This window comes from Mesocricetus auratus, unplaced genomic scaffold, assembly GCF_017639785.1.
Source record: "Mesocricetus auratus isolate SY011 unplaced genomic scaffold, BCM_Maur_2.0 Super-Scaffold_100013, whole genome shotgun sequence".
Lineage (NCBI taxonomy): Eukaryota > Metazoa > Chordata > Mammalia > Rodentia > Cricetidae > Mesocricetus > Mesocricetus auratus.
In genome coordinates this window covers 77,971,539-77,995,585 of record NW_024429196.1, presented here as the reverse complement: position 1 = coordinate 77,995,585, position 24,047 = coordinate 77,971,539, and the positions used below count along the sequence as shown (strand labels likewise).

Here is a 24,047-nt window from a genome sequence, read left to right as displayed (position 1 = left end):
TTTACAGGTTAGAACGACACTGAGACCCCCCTTGGGGGCACATTTTTAAGGGTGGAGAAGCAGAAAGTGAGGCTGCAAGGCAGACTGCGAAGTTTGGACCACTCAGTGAGAAGGCAGTGGAGAGCCATGAGAGAGTGGAGAGTTTAGAAACACGGTGGGAACAGTGGTTTTGGGGTTGAGCTCCGGCTGTGGGACCAGGATCGCAGAGTGTTGTTACCTTGTCTCACAGGTGCTGCTTCCTGCCGCCAGCTTGCTGCAGCTCATGGACGTTCGGCAGAACTGCTGTGACTTTCTGCAGTCTCAGCTGCATCCCACCAACTGCCTGGGCATACGCGCATTTGCAGATGTGCACACTTGCACCGACCTCCTGCAGCAAGCTAACGCCTATGCAGGTAAGGCAGGGTGGCCCCGTCTCCTCTGAGCTCATGGGTTTGCTCACCTGGCCTGTTGAGGACCCTCAGAGATGGAGAAATCTGGCTTCTCCTGCAGAACAGCTATGATTTGGTTAGGGGCACAAAACACTGATAATTAACAATGGGCAAGTTTCGCACATTGCCACGCGGAAAATGGTTAATTTGTGCATGGATGGTACAGCCAGCAGAGAAAGGTCTGAGGAGTCTTGGGAGTGTGTGTCAGTGTGTGTGTGAGAGAGTATGAGAGTCTGAGTATATATATGAGTGTGGGAGTGTGGATGTGTGAATGTGGATGTGTGAACTTGTGTGTGTATGGGTGTAAGTGTGAGAATGTGTGTGTGTGTGTGTGTGTGTGTGTGTGTGTGTGTAGCATAAACTGAGCTTAGGGTTGAAACAGATTTTTTTTTGGTTTGTTTAAGACAAATTGTCTTTGGTCAAATTGTTCTATGAAATGATATTGGAAGTTAAATACGTTCCGGCCTCCTGGTGGTTAACGAGTGTCTTCTTTACACCCTGTCTTGCTTTCTAGACTCATTGATTTTTAATCACACCTGTGACTCAACACTGAGTCAGGAGGCTCACCACAAGTTCATAGCCAGTGCGGTCTACATGATAAAACCCCATGTCAAAACCAAAACCAAAGCAAGCAAATCAACCAACCAACCCCCAAGCGAGAATGAAAATGCAGTCAGATTCACTTGAAAGCTAGTGCATTTGGGGCTGGGGAGGCGTCTCACCAGTAGAGAGCACACACTGCTCTTGCAGAGGACCCAAGTTGACTTTCCCACACCTTGGTGGTGCCGCACATTGACTCCAGCTCAAAGGATCCGCTGCCCTCTTCTGGCCTCCATGCATACTTGCAATCACGTGCACATACACACACAAAGACACATAGTTAGACATAAATATAAAATCTAAACAAAAGGCTATTTCACGTGTTGGCTTCCCCGTTTACCTCTGGAAATTGGGAACACTGTTAATTTTAGATTTATTTGCTTTAGACCGATGTGTTGGCTTCTCCAGGAGAGTAAGATTAATCCCTTTACAGACTTTCTTTCCCGCGTGCACACCGTCTTACCCACGCACGCTTCATCCTCAGCCTGCCTTCCCCAGAGCCGAGTCACTCAGTTACTACAGTGAGGTGTGACGCGAGATGTCATTCTGCAAATATGTCTCTCTTATTGGTTGATGAATAAAGCACTGTTGGCCAATAGGGATGTAAGACAGGTGGGACTAGGAGTTGAGGAGGATTCTGGGAAATGTAGTCAAGAGTAGAGAGTTGCCATGTGATTTCCCCAGGAAGAGAGGACGCAAGTCTGCGTTCTTGGGAGGATAAGACCCTATAGACCGTGCTGGTGAAACCCATAAAAACAGCTGACCAGATAAGAGGGAGCTCTTGAACCCCAGACTGATGGCTGAGAGGCCAACAGGGGACTGATCCAGACTCCATGAATATAGTGTCAGTGAGGAGGCCTCAGAAATCACTGGGCCCTTGGGTAGTAGATCAGTGTTCACCATGGTGTACGAATGAACTTTGGGAGCCCATCCCACATGGAGGGAGGCTCTCTCATCCTGGACACATGGGGAAAGGGCCTAGGTCCTGCCCTGGATGAAATGACAGACTCTGGAGATTCCCCCAAGGAGGGCCTCACCCTCTCTGGGGAATGATGTGGGGATTGGGTAGGGGGCTGGGGGGCTGGTGGAGGAGCAAGGGAGGAGGGGCGGGAGAGGGAGCTGGGATTGACATGTGAAGCATGCATGTTTCTAATTTAAATTAAAAACATATATTGAGAAAAAAGATAAGACCTTATAAAATATATATTAGTAATTATGGGTTAATAATTAAGTCAGAGGTAGCCATTAAGAAACCATAGCAAACAGCCAACAGCTTCATAATTAATATAGTGTCTTGTGTGTTATTTGGGGCCTGAGACCCAGGGGCAGGACCCAGGTGGCTGGTGGGAAGAGTACACGTTACAGAGGTGTTTCACAAACATCAGAAAGGCAGCAGACAACTGTCTTAATCTTCAGCTTGTGTGTGCAACTGGCCACAGTGGACCAGCCTCACTCAGTGTGACAACATGTTCTCTGGGCAGCACTGTCCCTTCGAGGGAACTTGTCATCTTGGATTTTGGATGGAGTCTTGGGAAGGAGAAGAAATGGAAATAGTCATGCAGTCTGCCATGTTTAGCAAGACACTTTCCCTCCCCATTCATTCCAGCAAGCGGAAAGTTGACTAGGAAATGGGCCTGGCCACAGCTTCCTCCTTGCCTGCCAGTGAAGAGTTTTATCTCACCCACACCCAGCTAACCCCTCCCATGCCTGCTCTTCTCTTCTGCTTCCTGTCTAGCCAGACCCGAGGACCTGCTGTCAGCCCTGTGCTGCCTCAGTCCCCGAGCCCAGGGGATGACAGCAAGCACACTGTTTCTTTTTGTTCCTTTTCTAGACCCCTGGGACAGAGGCACACGGGACCAATGGCCACAGACACACGTGACCAATGATGGCCATAGACACACGTGATCAATGGCCACAGACTGTCTCCTCACTGTAGACACACGTGACCAATGGTCACAGACTGTCTCCTCACTGTAGACACACGTGACCAATGGCCACAGACTGTCTCCTCACTGTAGACACACGTGACCAATGGTCACAGACACACATGACCAATGATGGCCATAGACACACGTGATCAATGGGCACAGACTGTCTCCTCACTGTAGACACACGTGACCAATGGCCACAGACACACGTGACCAATGATGGCCATAGACACACGTGACCAATGGGCACAGACTGTCTCCTCACTATAGACACACGTGACCAATGGGCACAGACACACATGACCAATGGTCACAGACACACATGACCAATGGTCACAGACTGTCTCCTTACTGTATGGACACACATGACCAATGGTCACAGACTGTCTCCTTACTGTATGGACACACATGACCAATGGGCACAGACTGTCTCCTCACTGTAGACACACGTGACCAATGGCCACAGACACACGTGACCAATGGCCACAGACACACATGACCAATGGGCACAGACTGTCTCCTCACTGTATAGACACACGTGACCAATGGGCACAGACTGTCTCCTCACTATAGACACACGTGACCAATGGGCACAGACTGTCTCCTCACTGTGTAGACACACGTGACCAATGGGCACAGACTGTCTCCTTACTATAGACACACGTGACCAATGGGCACAGACTGTCTCCTCACTATGGACACACATGACCAATGGGCACAGACTGTCTCCTCACTGTATAGACACACGTGACCAATGGGCACACACTGTTGGTCCTCAGTGTGCAGACACACGTGACCAGTGGCTAAGACAGCCTGGAAGCTGACCATTTCGAAGGACTTCTCCAGTGGTCCCGTTTCCAATCCCGTTGGCCCATGTTGGCTGTCAGTCTGAGCTCCCCTGCTTGTTGTCTGTCTGGTTGTGGTCTCCGTTCTCTGCCTCCTCTCAGGATGCCTCTTTTCTCCTGGCAAGGGTCCTCAAGTGGAAGAGAACCCTTTCCTGAATGATGTTGTTCAGGTTTTACTTAGCAGGACCAGGACAAGCATCTGCACATGCGTGGTCCCACTATAAGCATTTGTCAGTGTGGCGAGGGCACAGTGCTGAGCTGCTTGGACATCCGTCCCTTTCTTCCTTGTCTCCCTCACCAGGCCCCTCTGCTAACCCACCTAGCGTGTACACGGACACATCGCTGTGTTTTCTTTATCCCTTCTCTCCCTGTCTGATGGTGAGCCAGATCTGTGGGAGGATGGAGAGGCGCATCACGCTGTCATGCATCACGCTGGTGCTCCCTGGTCCTGATGCTGTCAAAGCGACTGGCTGGTGCGTGCGTGTGCATGCGTGTCTGTCTGTGAGTAGCCTAGGGAGTGTCTCCTGCTGGTATTTGCTGGGCTTCTCCTTTGGTCACCGCCTGTGTTCATCACTTCATGAACACCCTGGTTGGACCCAGACAACAGCTGAGGAAACCCAAGGCCCGAGAGGTGAGGTGGTATGGGGATGTGCAGCGAGTAAGGGCAGGGACAGAATTCAAACCCAGGGCCAGCGTCTGTAGCTGTTGCCTTCCACAGCTTCCAGTCTGCCCATGGGGGTTGCTCCGTGAGCCATTGGGGAGGAATGCAGGCAGCCGGAGTAGTGGGCCCGTGTCACCGGGTCACCAAAACTCCAGCATCGGACAGGACAGGACAGACAGACAGGCAGGCAGACAGACAGACAGACAGTTGATGCCAGTACAGAGTTACAGCCAGCTTGCGGTTGGCCAAGTGCAACATGGGAGTCTTCTTCTCTTTCTGGTTGCGCCGTATCCTCCCAGACACACAGATGTTGTCCCCTCACGGCCTGAGTGACCATTCCCATGTCCCATGGCTCAGTTAGCGTGCTTGGCACACCTGGAGTCTCCTTTCTGGGGTGCAGGCCTGTGACCCTCTCCTAGACGCCCCCTGTGCAGCTGCAGCGTTGTACGGCATGGAGGTTACCTACTCAAGCGCGGATGACGCAGCAGCCACAGCCACGGTGGAGAGATGGTAGACAGGAAGTGAAGGGAGACGGCCGTGTGCAGAGAGGGGGTAGAACGAGGACTTGTGTCTGCTCTCTTCGACTGGTGTGGGCCTGCTTCATTTCCTTGGTCTCTTATCTCTGGCCTCAGAAGGGGCTTGGTGCTCTAGGATTTCCCCTCTGCTCCAGACGGACCTTTCGCTGTACTTTGTTCCGCTGTGAGTTTGGATGTGTAGCACCTAGTAGGGTCACACACAAGGGACAGTCTTGAGCCTATGGTCACATGCCTTCTAGAAGGTATTTTCAAGTCAACATTGTAAGGAGAGACCCCTTTTGGACCAGATCTAGGCTGGGCAACCCTGGCCCGTCTCCTCTGTGACGGGGATGGCATACCATACAGCTTGCAGGGTGGTGGTGGATGACAAGGGCCAGGAGGAGATGTCCTGTAGCAGACACCCCCTGAGACTGTGCTCTTCATCCTCCTCGGCAGACCCATCTGCTGCCCCGAGGGAGCCTCAGAGCCAGATCCAGGCTGTGAACTGCAATCCCTAGCTTCTGACTGCTGCTGGGGAAGGACTGGTTCCTGACTCTGGGTGTCCTTTATTTGGGGACACATAGGCAGGTGGGGTCTGTGGCTCCTCTCTCTCCTCCCCAGTCTCTAGCCAGCTGGGCTTTACCGTCCCTTGTTTGCTGCCCCCAGCTTGTCCCTGAACACTTACTTTTCCGATGAATGCGATTGGTTTTCCCTCACCAATAGAATCGCTACTATTTCAACTTTAACACAAAACCCATCACTGGTCATTCCAGGAAAAGCTGACTGGCAGAATGGCCATGGCAAGACGGAACAGTTCCACTCAGAGTGAGGCCCAGGCAGCGCCTTAGTGTGTCTCCTCTTGGATCCATCAGGATCTCTTTCAGTGAACACATGTGCTTCACGGGCTGGAGAGACGGCTCAGCGATTAAGAGCACTGGCTGCTCTTCTAGAGGACCCAGGTTCCGTTCCCGGCATCCACATGGTGGCTCACAGCCATCTGTAACCCCAGTTGCGGGGAATCTGATGCTTTTTTCTTTGTGGCCTCCAAGGGCACTAGGCACTCATGTGGTTGGTGCGTAGACACACCTGCTGGTAACCACTTACACACATTAAAAGAAACATGCCCCGTAGGCTGTAAACCTTTCTCATAGGTTCTGAGTGGTTACATTTCCATGCCGTTGTACTAAAGTTTGCAAAAATACGTGCTATTGTATGAGGCAAGTTGTCTACCTGTCTGTTGGAAATGAAGTACTCCTGCCTTCTCTGAAGGGGTCGGGGAGAATGGTGGGCACCACTATAGGATGTATGCATACGTGTTTTAACTGACACAGACACATTCTGCACCCATTGCACTTTAAAATTTGTGTGCCTCGTGCCCATAGAGGCTAGAAGAGGACATTGGATTTCCTGGAACTGGAGTTCCAGGCAACTGTGAGCCACCATGGGAATGCTGGGTACTGAACCAGGTCCTCTGGAAGAGCAGGCAATGCTCTTGAGTCATGGGCCACCGCACCAGCCCCTACCCATTATGCTTTTATTTGACCTAATACAAAATCTTAGAGTCGTGTGTGTGTGTGTGTGTGTGTGTGTGTGTGTGTGTGTGTGTGTGTGTGTGAGTACCACCTCAGTATTCAGCAGACCGTTTTGTTTCCTGTTTGGAATGACCCTGGCTCCCTGGCTGTCACAGCTGTAACAGTCTTTCCTGCTTCCTCTGGGTTCAGATTTTCTTGCAGGGCGATGTGCTGCGATTTCTGCTCTAATGCTGCTGTGTTTGTTCCGTGTGGGAGGAGCGTGGGTCCACATTTGGAAGTTGACTGCTCAGACCTTTGCCCTCGGCCAACAGCATCCTAGTCTGGGTCACTGGAGGCTGGAGAAGGTTAAGTTCTGCACACCCTGTTTCCTATCCCTCGTAATTGTGGCCGACTGCTTAATCTTTAACCTCAGCAGCCAGGGCCGGGTTATGAGGACGTTGTTGCTTGTTAGTTAGAGGGCCATGTGCCTGGACCATCAGTGGAGCTGCTTAGGGGATTTTAATGAGGCCTCATTAAGGATATGGCAATTAAAATTCTTTGGGTGTGTTGTTTACATCAACCTGCCAAAGCCGGGCTGAAACCCTCCAGCCACAAGATGGAAAAGTCATTTAATTTCATGTGCTCACGAAGAGAAATGTCCCCCTTCTTGATTGATTAGGTCATTTGGTGAATGAGGTAATTAAATCAGGAGCTGAAAAGTTTTGGAAAGCATTTGGGAAAGTTAAACCCCTGGCCCCAGTGAGACCCCTCTTATGACTGGCTGCACCCCACTTGGCATGAAGAGAAGGTGGTGGTAGGAGCTTCTACTGTTCTGAAAAGTCGCTGTGACCCAGACACAGTGCCTCAATAGCAATGAGGGCTGCGTAGTTTTAAAGAGCTCATGGTGGTGTCGTGTGCGTGCGTGCGTGCGTGCGTGTGCCTGTGTGTGCCTGCATGTGCGTGTGTGTGTGTGTGCGCGCGCTCGCGTGTGCACTCGTGTGTGCACTTGAGAGAGTAAGAGAATCACATGTGTGTATCTCGGAGGGAACATGGGACGCAGACTACATGAAGAACATTTCCTACCTTCTGTGGGGAGGGTAAAAGAAATATGTGGAGTCTGAGGCCCCGAGGCTCCGCCCTTTCTGGGAAGAGGTCAGGGTGAACTCTGTTTCTTCCCTGTGGAAGCCTAGCTTTCTCCCTGGAGCAGAGGAACCTCGGGACTGAAAACTCAAATCCTGACTTGAGAAACCTGACCTCTGCTCTCCGAAACCAGGACAGAGGAACTGGGATGGGGTGGGGGGCGGGGGCAGGGAGGGGGATAGGGAGGTGGGGGGCAGGGTAGGGGAATACCTAGGCAGCTATTTTAAAGTTTTCTCTCCCTGCCAAGTGCTTTGGTTCTACTCAAGCTCTTTGGTGTCAGTCAGGATTCCCAGTGGCTGTGTCCATTTAGCTCAGTTCATGGACATTCCTCAGTGGCCCTGGGCGTTCATGTGACCCCTGTAAACCAGCAAAGTGACTGATGGGTTACGAGTTCCCTTATCCTGAGTGCATAGTTTAGTTGGTCTAGAGCAGAGGTCTGGTTCATTCCACCCCATTAAGAGAAAAGGCTGGGCTTAGAGCTTGCTTGGGAGGTGACTCCAAAGCCCGAGTCTTAAGCCGTCCTAAAGAACACGATTGAAGTATGATAATAATTGTAGCCACAGCTGGTTGGTTTGGGCATTGAGAGGTTAGCTCTGAGTGAGACAGATTTGGTGCTTGCTCTCCTGGATTCCCCAGTCCCTGTATTGTGGGAAGACTTCGTCTGATAAAGCACGGGATGGGGGTATTTCCCTGTTTGGGGGGAATCTTTGGGAACATGGGTGAATATACTTTGTCTAGCTTAGGGGACAGGGAAAGGTCTTAATTCAGAGGTGATCTTAGTTACTTTTCTGTCACTGTGATCAGACACCATCAGACACGGTTCCAGACGTTAACTGCCCATGATGGTAGAGGTAGAGGTGAGGGCTTACATCTTGAACCTCAAACAGAAAGCAGTGAGAACACACGGGAACCAGCGCTCGGCTATGGAAACCTCAGAGCCCGCCCCAGCAAGGCCACACCTCCTAAACCCACCCAACTAGGGCTACAAACTGAGGACCAAGTATTCAGATGCCCAAGAACATGGGGGGCAGGGGACCTCTCATCTAAACCACTACAGGGGTTATGCCTAAATTCTGATCCCAGGACTGATTCCTCAATGCTTAGAACACTGTCCTGGAACTCACTTTGTAGACCAGCCTGGCCTGGAACTCACAGAGATCCCCCTGCCTGTCTCCCCCTTTAAAAATGAAAAGGTTTTTTTTGTATTCATATCCTCTGCCTCTCTGTTTCTCTTTGTGTCCCCTCTCCCATCTGTCTCTATCACATCTAGGAAGGAAGTTTAGGATTTTCTAGTGTTTATATTTAATTTTACCCTAATGGCCTGCTGGTTAGCTTTTCATGTGTGTGGGTGTTTTGCCTGCATGTATGTTTGTGAATCATGTGGGTGCATGGAGGACAGAAGAGGCATCAGACCCCAGGGACTGGAGTTGTGGACACATGTGAGCTGCCACGTGGGCGCGGTGAATGGAACCAGGCCCTCTAGAAGAGCAGCCAGGGCTCTTAGCCTCTATGCCATCTCTCCAGCCCTGGGACTGCTTCTGTCTTAAAGACCAAGGCACTCCGCGAACATTTGTTAGTGCGAGCAGACAGACAGTCTTTGCACTTACTGTTGTGTGAACTTGAGCCGAAGGCTCAGCTTTTGAGTCTCTGTTCTTCCGTCTCTGAAGTGGGGAGATTGATATTCACTTTGTCAGGGCTTTGGGAGGAGATTAAACGGCTATATATTTTCCGGCGCGTGTTAGCGTGTTAGCTATAATTAGGAGATGTCTCATCCAACCTCCTCCGGGCCTTTGTCACTGAAAAGACCCAGCCACACCCCAGAGAAAGCCCTTTAACTCTGAGGTGAACACATGTGTTGCTTGGCCCGGGGAAAGTCTGCAAGTTACACAGAGACTCCTGTCCATCTATTCTCATGGAAATGGACAGACAGACAGACACAGGGCTCCATTCACCTGTGCTTGGGACTCAAACCGTGTTTGTTATTGGTAGTAAGGTTTGGTTAACTAGAGTGGTGGCCAGGACCCTCGATTCTGTTGGTCCCCTTTTATATGTTATTCCTTCCAGGCAAATAAACAACAACAGCAAAGATTGTAATTTCTTATTGGAGGGTTGCCCTCACTGGGCTGGGCCACAGTCGCAGGGTACAATGTCTTTGTGAGTACCTGTCTCTCCAAGACTGAGATCTCCTTGGCATCTCCCATGGGTGACGGGGACCCCTAGGCAGCGCGTGGCATTGGATGAATGAAACAGCACCCGGGGCCTCACTAGACTCAGCTCTCTCTCTGCACGTTCCCTAATCCCCCCACGATTCTGCTGTTGGGGACTCGAGGCGCCTCTTCTAGAGGAAACATTTAGCCCCCGCCCTCAGCCCCGAATCCTCCGTTATCAGCACGTTGGAAACACCAGGAGGAGGGGCTGGAGAGGCGACTGAAGCAGACGTAAGAGGCATGGCCACCAGCGCGAGGCTGGCATGGACGGTGCTCCAGCCCTGTTTGTAGGCGCCAGCTTGGTTCTCTTGGGTTTTGAAGACCCTGCATTTCGCACACCATATGCTAACTGTTACGTAGCACTTTGGAGGTTCTCAATCAGTGCAAGTTCTGGATATTTTCTTATTTTAATGCTCATAACACCTTTTTATCAGATATCCCAAGAGGGCTGAGAAAATAGCCTTGGGAGACTGAATACCTGTATGACTAGAGAGTTTGCCGGATTCAATGGAATTAAATTTGAGGTCTGAGACCTTTCAGGACCACGGCCCCAGTCTCACCACAGGGCACCGTACAGCCTCAGAAGCGCCGCCCACAGCTGTGGTTAGGTATCTCCGTCAGAGCAGCGCTGCCCACAGCTGGACTCTGTGATGGGGGAAAAGGCTGGTAAACTTCATTTCCGATGAGTTACTTAAGGAATTCGAAGTAGACTAATATACACTATTGCTCTTGAGCCTTAAAATATGAACTGTTTCAAGTGTTTTAGTTGTATTTTATCAACGAGGAGCCCAAAGTCTGGGAAAAGTGGCTGTGAGGTGAACCTGAGCCTTCTCCTTGCCACACCCTGCATCTCTACATTGAAGGGGCTGGGGTAGCTGTGCACGCCTGTACCTGAGAGCCTGAGACGGGGTGGGGGGTTGGGGGGTGGTGGGGTGGGGGGTTGGGGGGGTTGAGAGATTAAGGCCAACCTTGGGATACATAGCAAGGACTCATGTCAAGTCAACATCAGGAAACAGCCAGCAGCAATGACAATGAAACCTACAAATGAAGTAAATATGCAAAGGACCAAAATAAACAATGCAAAATACACCTAATTCAAAACAAAACAAGCAAAAATCAGGCAACTGTAAAAATAGAAGATGATCCTCCAGAAAATTCCTCCCGGAAGCAGAGCGGGTGCTTTCTCGGGAGGGTTAACTGGGGTCCACAGTCTTCCGGGGACACTCTTCTTCCCAGGAAGCTGAGTTTGGTGACACATCTTGTTCTTGATTTTTTTAATCTTGTTTCTTTCTAAAAATTAAAAAACAAAAAACCCCGTGAATGTTTGCCTGCACATGCATCTGTGTACCACACGCATGCAGTGCCCAGAGAGGCCAGAAGAGGGCATCAGGTCCCCTGGACAGAGGCGCAGCCAGTTGTGAGCCACCATGTGCGTGCTGGGAGCTGAGCCCAGGTCCTCTAAAGGGAAAGCCAGGGCTCTGACCACTGGGCGCCTCTCACGCCTCTTAACCCATCCTCTCTAACGTGGTGCTCACAGAAAGCGGACTCGGGGATTGATGACTGGGGCTAATGTCTCCTCGGACTGAAGAGAGGAAAAGTACTCTCCCCAGCCTCCTCTTCCCTTCCTGTCCCTTCTATGTCTTCCCCTCTCTTCCCTCCTCTTCCCTTCCCATCCCTCTCCCCTTCCACATTTTATTTCTCCCCCTTCTTACTTTAAGGCCTCGGGGGGGGGGGCACAGCATCACATAGGCTCTGTGACCCTTAGAAGAAAGCTGCTCCCAATCTTGGCACAAAAGTTTTGGTCCTGTTACCACGGTCACGTATCACTTTCCCCAAGATCCCTCTAGCCTTCTCTGTTTGTTCCCTGGGAGTCTTGTGCTGTTCTTTGCTGGGAACACACAAGTGTCTCTCTTGCTCGCTCAGGACTCGGTTTCCTCTCAGGCATAAGCACCTCCAGTTCCGAGAAGAGGAGATCTCTGCTAACCTGCCTCCCGAGCCTCTGCTCACAGCTCTTAGGACGGCTTGCACGCCCCTGCCCTCTCAGGCACAGGGTTGGTGACAGGCCATTCTCCTCCCCACCACCCTCAGCTCCTCCCTCTCATCCCCTGCATCCTGGCCCTGGCTGAGAAGCCTTTGTTCCTCCCTCCCCTTGGCGCCCCTCCCCACCAGACACCACGTTGTGGATTGCCTCCTGAGGGGGTTTCAGCTGGTGGCCCCTTCAGTGATTAGAAGCAGCCTACTGCAGCAGGAAGGGACCTAGGCTGACATCCCACACATCCTCAGGGCTAGAGGCAGGAGGCTGTTTGCTGTCTTCACGGATCTCTGGGGCCTCTGGCTTGGTTCCTGATCCATGAAGCACATGCCGTGTGGCGCTCCCCCAAGCCGGGTACTGTTGGCCTCAGGGACCACGAGGAGATGAATTTTCCTCAGCAGGGATGTTTGCTTCTTACCTGTCGTGCTCTTCCTGCTTTCCGTGTTTTGTCAACCAAAGCTGAACGTGGATGGCCAGAAGAAGCCGGCTGTGTTGGTCTGTAAGGCTCTCCTGGAACCTAGAATCCGAAGGTCCAGAGGAGCAAAGGCCGACAGTTGTCCCCTTCACCAAGAGTCCCTCTTCCACGGACATCCTGTGTAATGTCGCTGAGTTCCAGGGAAGGCAGTCACGGCCACAGTGACGTCATCAGGCGGACTACCTTTTATCCTGGGGAGGAAAGAAAGAAAATGTTTATAAATCCATATCTAAGGATAAAATATTATCATTTGGGCAATCCAGATGAAGGTAGGAATTCATACAGGAGCTTACTAGGCCTGAAATTTTCTCAATCTAAAATTGAAAATAAGTTTTGTAAGAAAGGATTTGAGCGGGGGCTTGATAGCTCAGTGGTTTAGAGCACTTACTGTTATTGCAGAGGGCCTGGGTTGGATTATCAGCTCCCACGTGGCAGCTTACAGCTGCCTGAAAATACAATTCCAGGGATCTGATGCCCTCTTCCAACCTTTATGGGCTCCTGCATGCATGTGGTACACATACATACATTCAGGTACACACACACACACACACACACAGACACAACACATACACACTTGCACACATACAAGCATCAAAAAAAACGAATAATCCAAATAAGTTCTCTTTCATTTTTTTGAGATGATGACAAATGTGGGAGGGATTTAATATGCTCTCTATTTTTTTTTTTTGCATTATGTAGTTTTACCAGTGTTTTAGTAGCCTCCTAGGGCTGCAGGATGTTAAATCTTATTTGAGAGATCAGCTAGACCGGGCGGGGCAGCGCTTGTGGGAAATGAGGTGTGCATCCTGTTAGAGTTATTCAAGAGACTGCCAGTCAAGGGGCAACGCGGTGAGGGGGCAACAGGGTGAGGGGGTAACAAGGGGCAATGGGGTGAGGGAGTGTAGATGGAGTTTCTGTCCCTCCTGGTCCCTCGCTCGTTTAGTCCGAAATAAACACACAGATGCTTATATTAATGTACAAACTGTTGGCCGATGGCTCAGGCGTCTTATTGACTATCTCTCTCTTGGTTAACCCATTTCTATTAATCTAAGTATTTCCACATGGTCTTGGCTTACCGGAGAATGAATGCCCAGGCAGCCTACCTTCCCGGTGGCTACATGGTGACTCCTGGTGGTTCCTTTCTGTCTTCCTCCTCCCAGAATTCTCCTTGTCGGTAGCCCTGCCTAAACTGCCTGCCTGGCTACTGGTCAATCAGTGTTTTATTCATCAACCAATAAGAGAAACATATATACAGAAGGACATTCCACCATCAAGGGGGCAGCAGGGCATGGGGGCAGTGGGGCGCGGGGGGCAGCGGGGCATGGGGGCCGTGGGGGGGCACGGGGGCTGCAGGGCAGGGGATTCTTGAGAGCTGGGGTGGAGCAAGACCTCTCGAAAGCCTCCGAGCTGCCTAAACTGAAAAATGCCATCTGGGTCAATTTACACGGGAAGCTCTGGCAAAACACTTCCAGGTCGGCTCTCACCATGAAACCCACAGGCGCGATGATGATGGTGTCCCAGGGATACAGTTCATAAACGGCAAAGCCAGGCCGGCACCTAGGCCCTTCCTTGGGTGGCGTTCCAGTGAACGGTGCTCTGGCTGGTGGCCCTGGGGAACATCGGGCCAGAATGGTCTCCCATGCTCTCCTTCTGTGCACCTCGGGCCTGTGGGGTTTGTCTCGCTTCAGCGGTCCCCAGGTTGTCCTTCTCTTGACATCTCCCTAGGCTAGCTGCTGGGGACGGGTCAAAGTGTTCACGCAGCCGGCCTGTTATCACCCGATGAGCGCTAAGCCGGACTTCCCCGTCAGACGGCGACTCACAGAATAGGCTTGTGTGGGGCTACAAGGGTGACGCTCTCCTGACTTCCTAATGCTGACGTCCTACAAGGACCCCTGTGACTGCTCTGAACTTCTTGTATGTGACTGAGCTGCGGGGGGTGGGGGTGGGCACTGTGCTCATGCCTGGACAGCAGATGAGCTCACTTATGTAAGCAGGTCCCAGGGAAGCTTTGCTCCCAGGCTGTGTCCCAGAGCGTGGACGAAAAATACAAACTCAGACCTCTCTGCCCCACTTTCATCTGTGCCGTTCAGGAAGATGATCCATGTCTTCACTTCTGAATTGAACCCCTCCCCCCCCCCCCCAGCCAGGATGCTGTCGTTTCTCTCTCTGTCTCTCCCTGGTCCTCCACTCCTCTCGGCTCTTGAGTGTGGTCTAACGCTGTCTTCACTTCTTGTCTTGGAGCAGAGCAACACTTCCCGGAGGTGATGTTGGGGGAAGAGTTTCTGAGCTTAAGTCTGGACCAGGTGTGCAGCTTGATATCCAGCGACAAGCTGACTGTCTCTTCAGAAGAGAAGGTACTGTGTCCTCTGGGGGAAAAAAAAAACACGTGAATCTTACTTAAAAAAAATATCCGTTTAAACCGAAAAAATGGGAGGGCCGCTACACCCCGAGTCCCTTGAAGAAGGGACAGGGACACCGATGACAAAGCTGCCGTGCTCTACTGGCCGAGCACTCAGGTTGCCGTGCCCAGCACTTAAATCCTCTTCTGTCCTTTCATCCTTTCTGCCTTCGCTGTAGCCCTGGGTGTGGGCATCGCTGCTGTCCCCGTGTTACAGAAGAGAAGCACACATCAAATTCTCTCGGGAAGGATTCCTTTGTTCCAGGAGCTGGAGTCCAGGGCAGTCAACATCACAGGAGCTCCAGGGGTTATCCAGCAGGGGTGGGGGTGGGATGGGGGGTGGGGGGGTGGGGAGGCTCGCTACAGCTCTAGTTTTTTTTTGCAAATTAGCTGTGCGATCTTGGGTGAGCCACTTTGACTCTCTGATACTTTGTATCAGTCCCCGCTGCTCCCCCTGAGGACAGTGGCACCAACCTGGGACATTGTGGGGATGATGAGACGGAATGATGTCTGGTAGAGTTCCTGGTAGGGAAACAGCGGTAGCTGAGGTTATCACCACCCTCTCCAGATGTGGGGTTAGTTGTTTCTTCCTGTACCTCAGGAGAAACACTCACCCTGTCCCCCTGCCTGTTGTTCTTAGCTCTCAGATGGCTTACCACAATGCAGTGCGGTCTCTCAGTGCTGGGAGACACAGCTCAGGTATTTCCTTCATCCCCAGAGAGTCTCAGACTTTTTCTTCACAAATCGTTGTCCACTTGGTATTCGAGTGTCATGCCCTTTCCTGAGGAAATACTCAAGGAGAAATACGCACAGAGGAGTTTATATTGCGGATGATTTGTCTGATGGTGCGTGTCTAGAGGTAAAACTTGCAAGTCACTGTTTTCCTAGGAAAGTTTGGTTGGAAGAGCTGTTGCGTTTGGACTCCCAGGATATCTGCCAGGTAACTGGCACAGCAAAGTAGATTCTGCCCTGGGCTGGGGGAGGGATCCTTTGCCATTAGCACCGTGGACACACCCTTCAGTGAGAAGTGTTTCCAGGCAGGCTTCAGGCTTCTCCCTGCTGTAGCCCCAGAAGCCCCGAGGACACTTGTCCTTCTTGCTAAGCCTGTGGACTATCCTGGCTGCATTTTTGCTGCCAGATTAACACAACTGGAAGATATGAACTGTGCTGGCTAGTTTATGCCAACTTGACACAAGTTGGAGTCATCTGAGAGGAAGGAGCCTCAGTTGGGAAAATGTTTCCATAAGATCTGGCTGTAGGCAAGCCTGTAGGGCATTTTCTTAATTTGTGATTGATGGGGGTGGGCCCAGCATGTTGTGGGTGGGGTCACCCCTGGGTTGGTGGTCCTTGATTCCATATAAAGATAGGCTGAGCAAGTTATGAGGAGTGAGTCAGTAAGCAGCACTCCTCTGCATCAGCTCCTGCCTCCAGGTTCCTGCCCTGTTTTAGTTCCTGCCTTGGCATCCCTCAGTGGACTGTGATTCAGGGTATGTAAGCCTTTATTTATCTAAAACATTTTCTCCCCAGCTTGCTCTTGGGGCATGACTTTCTAGAACCCACGCCAGTGTACCCTGTTCAGAAAGCACAGCGAGTCTGTTACCTGTGGCAGGGTGGGAGGCTTGGTTGGGCTGATAGGGGCAGAGGCCTCACCAACCCTGAAAACCAACAGGGCTTGGGATTCAGGCGAGCCTGGACCCAGTCTCTGCTTGCTGCCTGTGTAACCCTGGGAACTCTCCTTAAATATAAAATAATAATGCCAAGAGCACCACCCTCTGGGGGTTGGCATGAGCATTAGAAGGGACAGATTAAAGAAAACCAGCACTGCTCAACCAGTGCTCAGTAAGTGCCGTTTGTTGGCACAGCTCTGACCACAGAAGGAAGAAGACAGTTTATTCTGGAGCCAAACATGAGTGGCCATGGCCCAGGAGCACAGACCCACGTTGCCCCAAATACTGTGTTCTAGCAGGGGAATTTATTGAAGTCTTCAAAAAAAATATATATAGTACCAGAACAAAGAAAGCCATCAATCAACACACTTTTCAAATGCTTTGCTGGGAACATCGGGTAGGTAGTTTGCAGGAAGGCGAGAGAGCTTCTGCTGTCGGCCTCAGATGCTAGCCAATGACACCCTTGGCCTGGAGTTGGTAGATGGGAAAGGACTATTTATATACTCCAGAAGAATTTACCCAAGAGCCACAAGGTTACATACAGAGGTGGGCACAGAACAGCTGGTTTTGTTTTTAAGATTTATTTATTTGACGTGTATGGCTGTTTTGCCCGTCTGTGTGTCTGTGCACGGTGTGGAGGCCGGCAAGGGTAATGGGTTCACTGGGACTGGAGTTATAGATGGTTGTGAGGGCCGGGATGGATGCGGGTGCTGGGAATCCAACCCTGGTCCTCTAGAAGAGCAGCCGGTGCTCTTAATTGCGGAGCCATCTCTCCAGCTCCAATAAATGGCTCCTTAAGAGGCTAAGGGAGCCCAAGATAATTTGGCTCTCCCTCTGCAAAGTCTTGGCCATTCCCTAATCACAGAGATCTAGTCAGTCAGCCTGGAGACTAGTCAATGGTTTAGTCACCTTCTAGGCACTGCAGCTAACGCCATGCTGATGGCCACAGTTCTGTATTTTGAGGTTAACGGTAATACAGCCGACACAACAAAGTCACGATAGTGTTAAAATATATTCTTGCCGGATGAGGTGGCTGGGCAGTCAGCATGATGGAGTGCTAAAGTGAGCTCCCAAGGCAGAGAAACATGAACTTGTGTCTAGTGTCTCTCATCATGTCATGTCCTCAGGGGCGAGTCACTCTTTTTAAAGTAGGGTTGAGAGTGTGCATATGTTCACACTGATGAAACCCTGCCTACGAGTCATTCCTGGAAATTGTGAGGACCTTCAAATCTAGGGGACACTGCTGGGCGGTGGTGGCGCACGCCTTTAATCCCAGCACTCGGGAGGCAGAGGCAGGCGGATCTCTGTGAGTTCCATACCAGCCTGGTCTACAGAGCGAGTTCCAGGACAGGCTCCAAAGCTACACAGAGAAACCCTGTCTTGAAAAACAAAAACAACAACAACAACAACAACAAATTTAGGGGACACCTTTTCTAAAGTGAGTTGTGATGGTTGATTTGATGGTCTACTTGAGTAAGTTAAGAAGCACCTACGGTGTTAATGGGACACACCCTTGGGCGTGTCTGTGAGGGTTTCCCTGGGAGGAATAACTGAGAAGAAGACCCATCCTGAGTATGGCTGGCATTGTCCCCGTGGGCTGGGTCCCAGGCTGGACAAAAAGGGGGATGGGAAAGGCTGAGTGCCAACATCCGTCACTCTCTGCTTCCTGTCCTATGGAGCTGTGAACCAGCAGCCTTCTCCACCAGGATGGGCTGAACCCTCAAACTGTGGTCCAAACAGATCTCTCCCCCTTCAACAGATTCTTGTCAGATATTTTGTTGTACTAATGAAGAAGGCAGTCAATACAGAGAACTGGTGTTAAGAAAACTTGTCATTGCTGCAATAAAGCTGGCACTGGGGTGCTGGGGCTTCGGAACTTGTCTGCGTGGGGAATGTGGAAGACTTGACAGCTCCAGGCTGGCATTCCCCTGGGACACTGGGAGCTAAGGCCAGCGGGCCGTGCGGGCCACTCTCAGTGATGCTGAAGGTGTAGGCAATACAAACTGTGCCCAAGAAATTTCAGGGAGCAGAAGGGCTGCATCAGGAAGCAGGTTGCAAGACACTCACGGTCCCTTCTGGCAGGGAATCTGGCTGCTTCTTGTCTGTGTCCTGACCATGTGAGTGAGACTGAGTTCACAAGGAATGGACTGAGTTGCAGGGAGGAGGCAATTCCAGGACAGCAAAAACATTCAGGCTGTGGCATGGCAGCTGCTCGCTGCTTTTAATTAGCTTTATGGTGTGTGTGTGTGTGTGTGTGTCCTAAATTACACTAATCTTCTCAACAGAACTGTTAGCCCACACCTGTCTTGTCTGTGCTGTCTACATGTTTAGCTGCACCCGTATTCCTTTCCTCAACAAGCTACACATTTTTCACATATTTCCGCTCTCTCTGTCTCTCTCTCATGCACATTTGAGGGTGCACATGCACACACACACACTCTCTCTCTCACACACACTCACACACACACACACTCATGAACATTCGAGAGTTCATGCAAACTCATGCATATGCGTCTCCCTCACTTTGCAACTGAGGGAGTAGAAAGTTGCCTTAAGAGCAATACCCCACCCATTGGTGGCTTCAGGATATGCATTTGAAAACAACAACAACAACAGTCAGAAAGAGAATGCCGGAGCCAAGACAGCCCAATAGAGCAGGGCCACCTGAAGAGGCATTTCACAGGTTTAGCAACAGAGGCACTGGAACTGTAGCTGCTGTCCAAGGGGCCAGGGGACCTCATGAGCGGGCAGCAGACTTTGATATTCACGTGGTGCTGATCTTGGAGGCATCCAAGATGTCAGCGTGAGGAAAGTTCCCAGGCCAGGCTGCCTATAGCTGGACCGGGTTCCCCACGTGGGGAGCACCCGAGAAGGTTTGGAATGAGAGCTGAGGTCAAGCCCAAGTTGCAATGGGTATCCCCAACTGGAGATGCCAGAAAAGTAGGGCATTGGACCAGGGAATCCTCAGATACCCGGTGGAGCCGACCCTGGGGAGAGGCCACAGCAGGCGATGGAGTTGCAAGGTAGGGGCTGCTCACACCAGCAGTGAGGGTAGAGGCTGCTCATACCAGCTGTGAGGGTAGAGACTGCTCACACCTTCAGTGAGGGTAGGGGATGCTCACACCATCCATGAGGGTAGAGACTGCTCACACCAGTGATCAGTGAGGGTAGAGACTGCTCACACCAGCTGTGACACCAGAGGCCCTGAAGCAGCCGCCTTTTCCCTGCTGAGTGTTGCTTTTCTCTGGTTGCTTTACGAGCCTCCTGTTCCTCTTTTGGGTTGGGATTGCTTACTCAGTGACTTTGTATCTTGGATGATATGAGACTCTCAGGGCCATGGATGGAAAGCTGTGGTTTAAAGTGGTATGTTTGGGTGTCGAGTTGACAAGGGGTAGGCTGGTGACGGTACACTTGGGTTGTTAACTTAAATGGTTTAAGAAACACCTACTCCCAGGGCATTAGTGAGGCAAATATTTGGGCGTGTCTGGGAGGGGTTTTCCCAGGGAGGATTAGTTGAGTGGAAAGACACGCCCTGAATGTGGATGGCATCTTCCTGTGGGCTAGGATCCCAGACTGAGTATAAAGGGGAGAAGGGAATGCTGGCTGAGTACCAGGATTCTTTTCTCTCTGCTTCCTGGTCCATGAGGATGTGAGCAAGGAGCTTCAGGCTCCAGCCATGGCAACTTCAAGCTGCTCCTACGGCCATGCCTTCCCCGACGTGATGGACTTACTCTCAAACCATGAGCCAGATAGGCTAACCCTCCACTAAGTCTTTTTTTTGTTGTTGTTGTTGTTTTAATCAGGGATTTGGCCACAGCAACATGATAAGTTACTAACATAAATATTATCTATTCCTTTAGCTGCTTTAGTATATTTAAGAGTGAGGCTTATCAAAAAGGAGGGTTTGGGGGCTCAGTAGTTAAGAGCACTAGCTTCTCCCCCCCTCCCCCATACCTGGGTTTGGTTCCCGGCACCCACATGGTGGCTCGCAACCAATCTGTAACACCATTTCGAAGGAGTTTGATGTCCTCTTCTGGCCTCTACAGATACCAGGCACAGATATACATGCAGATAAAGCATCCGTGCACATAAGTTTTCTTAAAAGTAGGGTTTAAAAAAACAGCTGCATTTCTTCTTAACTTCACCCTTTCTGACAAGGTCTCACTCTGTGGCCATGGCTTGCCTGGAGTAAACCAGGCTGGTCTCAGACTCAGAGATATGCACGCATGTTTGCAGGTCAGGAGCAGCGTTGGATCCCCTGAAACTGGAGTTGAAATGGCAGTAAGCTGCCACATGGGGGCTGGGAAACCAACCCCGTTCTTCTGCAAGAGCAGCCAGTGCTCTTAACCACTGAACCGTTCTTTCAGTCCCTCAACTCAGGGTTTTGTTTTTCTTAATAGATCAGATACTGCTGGGAGCCAAATAGCTCAAAAACTTGTGATGAGTGTTTGCCATCTGAATGTCAGTCCTGTGTGCTTTGAAAACTGCGCCCCAGATTTTATGATTCCTACTTCCTGTAATTACATTGGATGTGATAAGTGATCTCTGGCACACACAATAGCTTTTCCTTTCAATTTTGTTTCATAGTTGTTTTTTTTAAAAGTATTTGAAGCGATGTTAGGGATCCTAAGTGGAAATTCAACTGGGTTTGTAATTACAGGACACGGGCTTGCCTAAACCCACCCTTAAAGAGTTGTGTTAGCTACACTTTACACTTACTCTTTTGCCTCTAGCTCATAGGCTCTTGTGGATGTTATAAAGTGCAGCCAGGTGGCAGACATCAGCTGAGGAGGCGGGTGCGTTACTGGCCACTCTCCTGCCAGAAAGTGTCCACCACGTAGTCAGAGGTGTGGGGGTGCTCTCTAGAGTGATGCCAAGCTCCTGGGAGACAATGAAACTATTTGCTGAGTAAGAGATTAGAAGAGACCTTCCCAGGCTCAGCGTTTTCGTCTGTACAAGTGGGGTAGCGGTGGCGCAGGCTTTACCCTGCCCGCGGTGTCCCTGGAAGAGGAAGGAAGCATGCATGGAATTGCCTAGAGCGCAGGAAATGCTGGTTACTGGAAGATTCCAACCTTGCTGCTGTTTAAGGAGTCCCATTGTGACTCCCAGCTTGCCCACTGGTAGCCTTAGGGTGCTGACTCAGGGGATGCTCTCCCAGTACCCACACTGGTTTGGCTTACGGGTGTGACCCAGAGTTCAGGCTCCCTGAGGCCTGCCAAGGGCACCTCAGCCACCTCTGCCCTACCGTGAACAGTTCCTGACTCCCTGAGGATGCTCGGCCGATGTTCCCAGTAGGAGTGAGGGAGGCAAGCTGAGGACGGACCTGCCATAGGTCAGCTGACCGGACTCTTGTCAATGCTTCCTCAGACAAAAGAGCAGGCGTGTGGAGGTGGTGGATGTGGCAGGGCAGGGGTACTAGCGGGCAGATGGGTATTAGTTTCCCTCTGTTCCTTTTTTTCATTTGTTTTTTGTTTTAAAAATCCCTGCTGCTTGAGACTAGAGAGACAGCTGATCGGGTAAAGTGCTCTCGCCCATGCGTGCATTCAGATATCAAAGCGTCTGTGTTGGAGCTGGCCTGGGTATAGTGTGGCGTCCTCACTAGGGGCTGTGTCTTCCAAGACCATGGGCTATGGCTGGCTTTATGGTGCCAGGTGTGAGTCCGTGTTGCAGAATAATTTGTTTAGTCGTGTAAAGATGTGTTGCTGTTCTACCTGGCCTGCCTAAGGTACCTGATTGGTCTAATAAAAAGCTGAATGGCCAAAAGCAGGGGAGGAGGACTAGGTAGGACTTCTGGGCAGAGAGACTAAGTAGGAGGAGGAATTTAGGCTTGGAGAAGAAAGAAAGACACCAGGGGCCAGCCGGCCAGACACAGAGGAAGCAGGAAAATAGGGCGTACAGAATGAAAGAAAGATAAAAAGCCCCGAGGTAAAGCATAGATGAATAGAAACAGGTTAAATGAAGTTAAAAGCCTAAGCCAAGGCTGAGCATTCATAGCAATAAATCTCCGTGTCTTTATTTGGGAGCTGGTTGGCAGCCCAAAGAAAATTCCAACTATCACCCCCACATCCCCTGCCACTCCCCCAACCCCCACCCTCCAACCATCCCCACCACCACCAGACAGTGGGCCTTGATTCCAATCAGTAAGTGGCTGGTTATCCCCATAACAGACTTGTCATTATTTTGTCAGCGGACACATCTTGCCTGGTCACACATTTGCCTATGTCCCGCAACCAGGATGTGTGGTTAAAGACTTAACCACAGAGTTTTATCGTCTAGTTCTGGTGGGCAGCCAGCAGCGGTAACAATTGTCTGTGGTGCTTTAGGGACTTCATGAGGCCTTCCTGACCAACAGCTGGTAGGGAGGTGTAGGAGTGAACCCCACAAAGCTATCCGCCCATGAGGGCGGGGACAAGTATATTAGCACAGGTAGATATAAAAGGAAGTGAAACTGACTACCATCAATAGGGAGGTAGACAGCCCCAGACGTAACCGACACTCTTCTTTGCTGCGCTGTCCTTTAGAGGGCACAGTGCCACGGTGCGGTCCGCGGTCTGCCATGGCCACCCTCACTCTGCAGGCAGCGTGCACATGTTGGCTTTCAGGGTGCAGCTTGTATTACAGTGAGTCCATAGACACAGGAGCCCACAAAACACGTGCAACTCAACTTCTTACAAAGTAAGCAGGTCCGTCCAACTAGTGCAGAAACAGACTCCAGAACTCCCTTTTCAGTCAGGTCTGCTAGCCCAAAGAACAGGTGACATTTATCTTTCTATATAGGAGATAAGGTTTTATGGATATTTTAACTTAAAAACATGGTGTAAAGATTTGTGTGTGCTTGTGTGTCTGATGTCTCTCGGCCAGGACACTGTTCACTTTGTGTTTTTTTTTTTATTTTTTGGACAAGGGCTCAGGCAGCTCTGGATCATCCTGTCTCCCCTCCCCCGCAAGTGCTGCAATTGCAGATGCAGCAGATGCCTGGTGTGTGCAGTGCTGGAGAGAGAGTCTAGGGCTTCACGCTTGCTAGGCAAACACGCTGGCACTCAAGTCCCAGCCCCAGAACAACTGCTTTATCGCTGAAATGCTCACAGCCGCCTGCATGACAGGCGACTAAGGCTCGGTGAGGCGATTCGTAAGCCACAGAGCCCAGTGAGCAGAAACAGTGCTTGTCTCTGCTCCTCCTTGCTGAACCACTCTGCGAGGATACAACGATGAGCTGCCCTCGCCATTACCGTCCAAGGAGTCAGCGTGGCGAGCAGACAGACTGATAGAGATTCCTGTATCCACAACATTGGACCATGTAGCCCATGCTCCCGGAACATACCCAGGACTATTTTATCCCTGATTGTTGAGTAGGAAACCCATCCCACAGTCCTCAAGCTTCGGACGGAACAATGTTGCAGCCGCTTCTCTTCAAAAAAGAGTAGGGATCCCCCCCCCCCCCCGTCCATTTGTCTGCAAATTTCATGATGTCAGTTTTTTTTTAACAGCTGAGTAGTACTCCATTGTGTAAACGCACCACATTTTCTTTATCCATTCTTAGGCTGAAGGACATCTGAGTTGTTTCCTGCAGTGATATATCATTTGTGATTTATTAAAGCTTGCCTGAGGATTCAGAGAGCACAGTCAGCCACAAGCCAGAG

The 24,047-nt window shown here is 50.8% G+C and overlaps 1 protein-coding gene and 1 long non-coding RNA gene across 6 annotated transcripts in view; one reads left to right on the top strand and one right to left on the bottom strand.

Annotated features, from left to right (window-relative positions):
• Klhl3 (kelch like family member 3) overlaps positions 1–24,047 on the top strand; it is a 113,735-nt gene that overhangs the window by 50,716 nt on the left and 38,972 nt on the right. For all 5 annotated transcript variants that reach the window (XM_040756075.1, XM_040756074.1, XM_040756072.1 and 2 more), the window contains 2 exons: positions 230–392; positions 14,587–14,696. In XM_040756075.1, coding sequence (XP_040612009.1) covers positions 230–392; positions 14,587–14,696 — 273 coding nt within the window. The remainder of the gene's footprint in view (positions 1–229; positions 393–14,586; positions 14,697–24,047) is intronic.
• Positions 10,868–12,480, bottom strand: LOC121143688. Its single transcript, XR_005881006.1, has 2 exons — positions 12,286–12,480; positions 10,868–11,125 (listed from the first exon to the last, which is right to left on the bottom strand). It is a non-coding gene; the product is annotated as an uncharacterized LOC121143688 (long non-coding RNA).